At 38.2% G+C, this 10,009-nt stretch overlaps 1 protein-coding gene across 1 annotated transcript in view; it reads right to left on the bottom strand.

The window, feature by feature from the left end:
- The window catches only part of trip4 (thyroid hormone receptor interactor 4), an 87,973-nt gene continuing 77,964 nt past the window's right edge, over positions 1-10,009 (bottom strand). Inside the window, exon 13 of the mRNA XM_079598668.1 lies at positions 1-991. Within this exon, the coding sequence (XP_079454794.1) occupies positions 933-991 (59 nt within the window). The 3' untranslated portion in view covers positions 1-932. The remainder of the gene's footprint in view (positions 992-10,009) is intronic.

Raw genomic sequence — 10,009 nt, 5'->3', positions numbered from 1 at the left:
AAAATATATTTATTGAAACATTATCTTTATGACAATTAAGCGCATTTCCTCGTTTCTCAATTGTTAGTAGTGTGCTGTAAATGTGAAATATAAAATAAGTATAATTTGCATTTCTGTAATACAAAATTTATTTGAAATATTTGTATAATTTTAATTAAAGGAAACACATTTTTAAAACTCATGGTCAATCACATCTACAGGAATTTGGTATGAAATTGACTTTTTTATTATTTTCATTATTAATTTGAGAGAATTTCTCAAAATGATTCACATTTGATATTCAAGCCAAAAAAAAAAAAGTGAAGCAATCCCAGAACAGACTCTCTATTCACCAGACCGCAGATGCTAGCTAACCACTTATCATGTTGATGTATTTCCCCGTGTTGAACGTCCCGTTTTGCACAAGAAGAGGGAAATATATGCTCCATGGCCACTTTAATGCAGTTCCCATCATGCAATCTCCCGTTAATGGAGCCAGTCATTTGCTCTTTCTGCTGCAGAGATGCCGGTGTCACAAAGAGGCCACTCAATCACTCTGAGAGCGGCAGGCCCAAAAACCTGAGAGGCTTTGTGGCCCAAATAACAAGAGCCGCTCCAACATGAGCTCTCCAGCACAATTGCCTCTTTAGTAAGCAGAACATTCCTTGCTCAGCCAAGCGGTTCTGGTTCAGGCCGTCGGCTTTATGAGCTGGAAATCCAATTGAGATTAAAAGGGAGCTGGTTAATTATATGGCAAAAAAGATGTCATGTATTAAAGAGCAGATACACAAGTATTCTTCAGCCTTTTAATGCAGAGAAAGCAATAACATTCAATTAGGGAATGATTCTGGTTTAGTTATCTATTGATGGTCACCATACGCATCCATGTGACATGTGACACGGCCGTCGACTCTCTGTTCCTCGTCTCTTGACCACCGCGGCTTTGTTTCGGGTCACGCCGGCTGCATTAAACACTTCTTGGCACTTTGGTGGCTCTGGCTCTCCAGTTTCCCTGTGTGAGAGAATGGGGAGGGGGAGGTTAATGGTGATTCAAGTCCCAGTGACCTTTTCAAAGCTCCCTGTCAAACAACCAAAAGCTGCCCTGCTGAGCTGAGGGCTGGGATCAGGAAGAGAGAATTTATGAATCCGTTTACACACACATTCACACTTACGCCAGCTTTTTCACACTTTCTTATCGTACATATAGGGATTGCAGTGCTGTAAAAGTCACACTGATGCATCATTACTCAGGGACAGGTTTAAATCTAGATGTTGCATTCACAGAATAGTTCATTTGTTTAGTGTAAAGAGAGAAACAATTCTGAGAATACGGATTCACAACCAACTAGCATTCAGAGAGCTTACATTTTCTTCCTAGAATGATATACAGGTGAACCTCGAAAAATTAGAATATAGTGCAAAAGTTCATTTATTTCAGTAATTCAACTTAAAAGGTGAAACTAATATATTATATAGACTCATTACATGCAAAGTGAGATATTTTAAGCCTTTATTTGTTACAATTTTGATTATTATGGCTTACAGCTTATGAAAACCTTTTCACAATACTCAAATTTTGAATTTGGGGTTTTCATAAGCTGTAATCATCAAGGCAAATCATCAAAATTATAACAAATAAAGGCTTGAAATATCTCACTTTGCATGTAATGAGTCTATATAATATATTAGCTTCACATTTTAAGTTGAATTACTGAAATAAATGAACTTTTGCACGATATTCTAATTTTTCGAGTTTCACCTGTAATCAGAATTAGCCTTCAAGAAATGCTCAAGAAATCTCAACTTCAGGCTAATATTTTAGGCTAGTGTCAGTTGTTCTGTCAGATGAGAGTCTGTGATTCGTAATGCTGCATTACTGTAGCGAAGAGCCGCCAGTACGAGGCTCTCAGCAGTCTTCAGCTCTGAAACTGGAGCCACTCGATCGATAGCAGAGGAGATGATGCTGATCTGGCTGGCATCAGCATCTCTATTCTGTGGGAAAGCAAAGACTCTCAATTCCACCCCTTGATCTTAGCTGGCCGCTTTTTTCAGATCAGTTGGCAGCATTCAGCACAAGATGTACAGCGCTAGCATCTGTCAACCTGCAACGACTGCAAAGTCTGGCTCACTTCGAACAGCTCATGCTGATGCAATCTGTTACCTGACCAAAATTTGAGTCACGAAACACGACATGCGCTAAAGCCAGCTTATCAGATGCTGTCTTTTTGTTTGTCTCGCCCTATTAAACCTGCGGCTTCGGGAAAGCAAAAACCTGTAAACAATTGTTGAGAGCATGCATCTGAATGCTATTTCAAAGCACGCTGTCACAAAGCCACAAAGAGAATTTCACGCTACCAATACATGAATGAACAGATCAGTTAGGTCAACAAACAGAGAAAGAGATTTTCTTTCTTTGATAAAACATACTTTTTCAAAACAAACCGAGCAATAGATGCACATCTGAAATCAACTAAGGCTATTCCAGAATCAATTTTAAATCAAAACCTTAATTTAAGAGAGATCTAAACATAACATACCCTATAGAAACCTCACAGCACAAACACAATCTAATGGAGATGCATTTCTCCAGCCAATGGTTGTGTAGAGCTGCATTTACATTTACATTTATATTTATTCATTTAGCAGACGCTTTTATCCAAAGCGACTTACAAATGAGAAACAATAGAAGCAATTAAACTAGCAGTAGACCAACAGTATGTAAGTGCTATGACCCTTCACAGTACAATCCAACGTACAGTTTTTTTTTTTTTTTTTTTTTTTTTTTTTTTTTTTTTTGTTAGAATAGAGAGGAGTGTGTTAGTATTACTGGATTAAATGCTGCCGAAAAAGATATGTCTTCAGCAATTTCTTAAAAATGGGTACAGTCAGCTGCTGAGTCCAAGTATTCAGCATTGGCTGGTGAGGCAACTTCTGAGAGCCCAGACATCGATCTGGCGAGATAATTTCCCATTGATTGTTTGGGGGCTGTTGTGAAGCAGTTTATTACCCATACTGCAGCAAGGGAGCCAGCCCAATAATAGGTGCAGAGCATTGCTGGAACTCCATCATCTCTAGCACATCTGGCTTTTCTCCAACTACCTACGCTCAGATCAAGTACTGAACTCCAGAACTTATGCAATCTTCCCATCTAACAGGACATATAGTCTAGTAAAACACGTAGAACCACCCTGGGCTCATTCGAAGAACTGCAACCGTGTGTGTGAAACTTGAGGGTAGTTTTTTATTATTTTTTTATGTTTGCAAGTAAAATGTAACGGGGAACACTACTGGAACTTAAAACAATAGACCTAAAAATTTAAATCATCTTCTCAGCCCGAGTCATCTATTACAGATGAAACTTGAAAAATTTGAATATCGTGCAAAAGCTCATTTATTTCAGTAATTCAACTTAAAAGTTGAAACTAATATATTATATAGACTCATTAAATGCAAAGTGAGATATTTCAAGCCTTTATTTGTTATAATTTTGATGGTTATGGCTTACAGCTTATGAAAACCCCAAATTGAAAAATTAGAATATTGTGAAAAGGTTTTCATAAGCTGTAAGCCATAATCATCAAAATTATAACACATAAAGGCTTGAAATATCTCACTTTGCATGTAATGAGTCTATATAATATATTAGTTTCACATTTTAAGTTGAATTAACGAAATAAATTAGCTTTTGCATGATATTCAAATTTTTCGAGTTTTACCTGTAGAATGTCCAATCTGATTGTTCTTTTCCATTCAATGGAAACTTCCAAAAGGACAAAACAATGCCATAAAAGTGGTCTGTACAACGTATGTTGTGCACTATATTCTACTTTCTATTTAAATACATATAATAGTTTCACGTGAGAAACTTGTTATTCACTGATAATCAATGTCCTGTAAGTATGGAGTGCCACAAGGCTCTGTCTCAGGCCCTTTATTATTCTCCTTATACACACTCCCTTTAGATGATATTATGAGAAAACATGGCATTAGCTTTTACTTTGACGCTGATAAAACTAACCAAAAATCAACAAGTTTTATGATTTCACCAGCCACATGAAATATCAGTTGACTGAGTGCATTAAGAATGTACTTCCAATAATTTATTTCTAGTAGACAGAATTTTCATTGTCTAGTAGACTATCTCTTTGATATCATTAAAGTCTTTACTTACATTTATAATGTTTCACATTTCTCCATAGAAGACCACAAATGCCAGAAATCCAATAGTATTATAAATGTACAGGATGGATTTCATTGTTGGAGATCCCCAAAGGAACCCTACAGTAGAAAGCATTGCCTTGTTTTTGTTGTGTTCAATCATATCGGTTCTTGAAAAGGCTGTTTGTCTTGTAGCCATGGGCAGTGAAGGGTGGGAGGAGGGACATCAACACATGCACTCAGTGGGGGTAATAAACACAGACAGCTGGAGCGTTGTGATCTAGCTCTAGAGGTATTATCCATGTTAATGAGTTAAGATGAGCTTGGATATATGACTAGAAATAATAATGTAATAAAGAAACAGTCTTTTCTTTGATGTTTCATATGTGATAGTGAGTCAAGTCAAAAGCCTATAAAACAAATCACTGTTCACTGCAGGATCTGACTAACTCTGAGGGTCTCAATCATGAATAACGCACAGAAGTGCCAAGGGAGAATCACATCACAGTCTGGGGAAATCCAGCTCGTTTTTTCAATCTAACTCTAAGTACCTTAATGATTAGAGCATGTCATGAATGCTCACAGACACTTACAGCTCCCTCACTGCAGTAAATTCAATGCACACAAGTCTCCGAACGGAAGAGACTCGGGTGGTTTAATCGTATGGAATTCACTCAACTAATTATCTTGCTGCACAATTGGAGTAAAATGAACATTTTTAATAGGTCCACATGGAATCTGTGCACTTATTTCACTCTGGTATGTTAAAAGAGAGTTGAGAGTGCAACACTTTTATTATCAGAAAAAAGTATAAACACATTACCCAAATTATCAACCAAACGAACAAACTAGCAAGAGGCGAGGACAAAGCAGCACTTCATGAATGAAGGCAGACAGAATTCTGTGGAAATCTACACAGCTTTCTGCTGAATATACTTAAATATGGTAAAATGTGTTTGCCCATTATTAAAAAAGCTTAAATAAACAAAAAAATAACAGCGGTGAGAAAAAAGCAGTTCAGAAAGCATTTGATCATAGCGATGTGGATATGTTTGCACAAGATCTGCATTTCGACACCCCAATAAAGTCACTTCACAGGTATTTATATAACACGTTATGCAATAGATTGTTTAAAAACAAGCAGCTTTTCAGTATTAAACATGACAAAAAATCTATCAATCTCTATCAATTCGAGTTACAATTTCAGTTTCTACTATAAAACGTCTCTCAAGTGTGTTCCTGTTTTACTTGCGTCTGACCTCGACGGACTGAACAGAAGAAATAACCTGAAGATGTTGTTCACAAAGAAGGTAGAGCCACAGAGCCACACCAAACTATTTCGTAATTGGTAACGACCAATGGAAGTTTGAAGGCGTTTCTGGTAAGTTCACTTTGGCAAGCTGTTTCCAACTCCAGAAATTAACTCTAACTCTTTACTCTATACTTTATTTTGGCTGAATTTTGTTCAAAATGATGTCACACAAGTTTATTCTTCAAAGTATACTGGAGCCTTAAGGCCCCACAATTGCCCCCTTAAATAGACTGTTCATGAATGGGTCATTGAATTAATGAACCGATTAGATTAAAACCAACTTTAAAGTTCGACATCACGTTAACTACAAAACAAGAGATTTGTTGTTCATAATAATTTTAGTCTATTGGATGCCTTCAACTACATTTGAAAACATAATATTGCATAAAGAAGCATGTTATTTTGCACATTATTCTCTCTAGATATTAGTCAATTTAACAATAATGAACAGGTTAGCTTACATACCTTTCCTTTTTGAAGTAGAGAAAGTTCAAGGTTATGTTGGCCGTGTCTGATATTCCTGGCATTGCAAATTGTGCACACAGCAAATCTCTTTTAATGAATATGGTCCATTTTGAAGTGTTTATATCCAAAAGCAACGATCTTGGGAGATTGTCTCCTACCTTCTCTATTGGTGCCCTGCGATCTTTTTCTGACTCTGTTGTGTCGGTGGTTCTGTGGCTTGCAATTTATTTATCAGTAGATGTTAAATCAGTTAAAAAACATAATTTAATTACAGTTGTTAAAAAGTAATTGTCAAGTCATGCAGTTCAAGTCCAAGTCGAGTCTCGAGTTCTTGGTTCTCAAGTCAAAGTCAAGTCTAGTAATTTTCTTCATTTAGTCAAGCATGTCACAACTCCTTAAATTTGCAACTCAAGTCAGACTCGAGTCATGTAGCTCGAATCCCCCAACCTCTGCCAATGGAGGCCTGGGTATGAGACTTGTAGCCGAGAGTTGAACATGTTCCATAAAAAAAAAAAAATGCATTTACCCATTTTAGATGCAAACCCACACACAGACCAGGACAGGTATGCTGAGAAATTGCAGTGCTTGGACCGTTAAAACAGGGACACACCGTGTTTACAGCCCTTTCCCTAATATGCTGTGACATTAATCAATTCCACCTGCCTCACAGAGTTTGGAGTTTGCCGAAAAAGCCAGCTGAGGATGGGAATTTTTCAGACACATGAAGAGAAAGACAAAGAAAAAAGACTGATGAAAAGAAAGACACAGCTCAGTCCTACTAGCTGCCAGGGAGCTCCAGACCAAGAGAAAAATCTTCCAGCCACCAGGGTCGCCCATACTAATGGGCCAACCAGAGAAAACAGATTAATCCTGCAGCCATTAATAATTCCTGCAACTGTTCCCTCCAAAGCAATTAATCACCTCCCCTCTCTGTCAGCACAAGAGCCTGGGGCTAAGCACAGATCCAGGGCTTCTGCTGGAGCCACGACTAAACTCATTCTCAATCACAACCATACTCACTCCGCTCCATAGAGCAATGTAGACATCATTAGAAGAATCTACCCAGATAATATACAAAACATCCATCCATATTATTAATATACATGATATTAAGAAACATATTGGTGCTTTCGGATGGTATTGGTATCGGTATCGGTATGTTATTATGATAGCATGTCCACAATATATATGATATTACCATGGCACCATTGTTAGACCCTCAGCCATTCACACAATACCATATTTCAAAAACATATTACCATATTGTCCACAAATCTCATACAATTACATTGCTAAATGTTACTGTTATCACTGTAAAGCTGCTTTGAAACAATCTGTATTGCAAAAAGCGCTATACAAATAAAGGTGACTTGACAATTACTAAAACACCATGTCAAAAAAGATCTTACATGTCCATAAAACCATGGTACCATGTTAACCATCACATTACATTTTACTCTGTGTCATGCTAACTGATTAAATAATTAAGCACAAGTAGTGTTTCAGCCTTATTTTATGTTAACATCACAGAAAAACATGCAAGTGAAGTATGGAGTTCAACAAGGTTCTGTCTTAGGCCCTTTGTTGTTCTTATACACGCTTCACATTGGTGTTTATGAATTGGACTTATCAACGTATAAAAGCATACCATGCTATTACCATGATACCACATCTACAACATATATGATATCACCATGGTACCATTATCAGAAAGATTATAATTAAGCATATGTAATTATTCAGCCTTACAATGTAAGACACAATGGTAGCAGTAGCATGTTCAAAAAAAGTATTAACATGGTATTAACAATGTCCACAATGACCAAAACCATGAAAGTACCATAGCAGACTGGTTTTTGAACAAGCTACAGCTACCACTGAAATACAGCCAGCTGGTCTCTGTATACAACAATCAAACAAAACAGCGACTCAGAGCTGAATCCAGGTGAGAAAATCTCACATATATGTTGACGGTGACTCACTAAAGCCTTTGGAAGAGAGATCAAGCAGATCCTCCCAACAAACAGTGTAGCACAATTAGTCACAGAGCTCTTTACATGAGATATGATGGCTCCATTATCATTCATTAATGAGAAACACTTGAGTACATGACCGCTCCCCCACACTCAAACACTGCTGAGCTCTCTGTTCCACTTCTCTCCTGCGAGGGGGAGGCAGGGCAAGAAAATCTTCATTAGTAGAGCAGCGGCAAAAGAAAGCGGATGAGAGAAAGGAGTGGAGAGAAACAGACGGGGGGAATAAATCTGGTGCTCTGTTTTTGAGGCGCTGAGATTTGCATATATGTGCAGCAGTGCAGAGGGAGAAATGTGTCAGTACTGACAGCTTCCTGAGAATTTTTAAGCTCAATGTTGGCGCCTCTCTTTCTCTCCCAGAGACCGCAGGAGCCCTGCTAACAGCCGCTCGGGGGTCAGGACCAGTGCCTTTGTGCTCAGCCCTCCTATGGCAACCCAGCAAAGCATGTTTAACGGTCAGCTCAAGTGCAAATCTGCTCTCTGGGGGGAGGGCGAGTTGAACCTTCCCTGCTGCAAGGGCAAATGGAGACGTGTATATGTGTGTGTGGGCTGGTACAGAGCTAGACTAAAAGAGGACAAATGAATATCAAGAGACACGTACAAAACCATATACTGTTTAATTTGAGGCTGTGAGATAGACGATCAATACGTTGGTCTATGTTATCCTGAGATTGTTTTCCTCTTTTGGAAAAACATACTGATAGACAACAAGGTACACACCAGCATCCAGACTTCTAGAACGTATAGAACGACTGCACTGTACTATGCCTTACAGCTTTGGTGCTTAAAATCAAATATGGCCTCCACCCAGAATAAGGTTGATAGTGTGCAGGAAATGAAACAAGGACAAGCTTAGACAAGTATTAATTTCCATGCTGGTCCTGGTTGGTTTATTCTGGTTAGGTGGTGATGAACCAACATAACCATGCTATTCACCACCAAAACTTTGCTGTTCAACCAGAACAGATAGCATAGAAGCTGGTTAACTAGGGATATTTAAGGGGGTTAAGCTAGTTAAGAAATTGGGACAACAACCATGTTAGGCTACATTTAATATATGTAAGGACTCTTTAAGATGGGGCATGCAGTTGTTGGGGGCTGGTGATCAGCTATGCTGGTCTTTTCAGCAGGGAACGGATACAAACCTTTCCCCACCATCATCGTAAGAGCAGTCAAGCTCAGCGCACACACACACACTTTACTTAGCTATCTAAATGGGGTGATTCCATAGACATAATGGTTTTTATACTGTGCAAACTTATTCTCTCCCCTTACACTAACCCTATCCCCAAACACAAAACTTTCTGCATTTGAAAAATTCAATTGCTTTATTTTTTATACCAGATTTACAAATGAGGACGTCTCTAAAGAGAGTTTTTTTCAGGTTGTGGTCACTGCTGGATACAAATTTACTCCCAAAAATGATAGTTAAGTAGACACACACACACAGCCTCTGAAAAACACATGGATCTAAATCCATCGTTGTGCATGCAAAATCCATCACGGTTTGTTCTGTTACAGCTTGAGACTTCAGAATGAATGGCTCTCTGGGAGAAATCATCCCCACTAACTACCAGGGGTCCTCTTCTTGTTGGCGTAAGTGAGTCACAAATCAAAAACCAGCAGGAGAGGTTTTCCGAACACTTCTCCAACTGTTCATCTTTCTGCAGTCATTTCTGTTAAGAATGAAAAACGACAGTAAAATAAGCAGAATAAGTTGCCAGATTTTGCACATGAAGTTAATAGATTATTATATTAACACAAATAGTGTTTGATCATGAAACACACACAGCATTACGGTGTTGTGGGTGATTTTTAGCAGTTGCATAGCAGCGTGTTAAATTAGTTTTGACCTCGTCATTTTTAATCAAATTGTCATAACTCGATCTTCCGGTGACGTATACTGGACTTCTCCAATAATTTAGTCCACTTAAACTCTACCCCTTTTTTTACAAATCGACTGCATCTCGCTTTCAGATCTGCCTCCACCCAATCAACGACGATGTGCTGAACCAAGTCCCTTTCTTTTCCGATAATCTGTTTCACTTGGATGTGCATCACA

Source organism: Phoxinus phoxinus (genome assembly GCF_949152265.1).
Source record: "Phoxinus phoxinus genome assembly, chromosome: 2".
NCBI lineage: Eukaryota > Metazoa > Chordata > Actinopteri > Cypriniformes > Leuciscidae > Phoxinus > Phoxinus phoxinus.
This window is presented reverse-complemented; position numbering and strand designations above follow the sequence as displayed.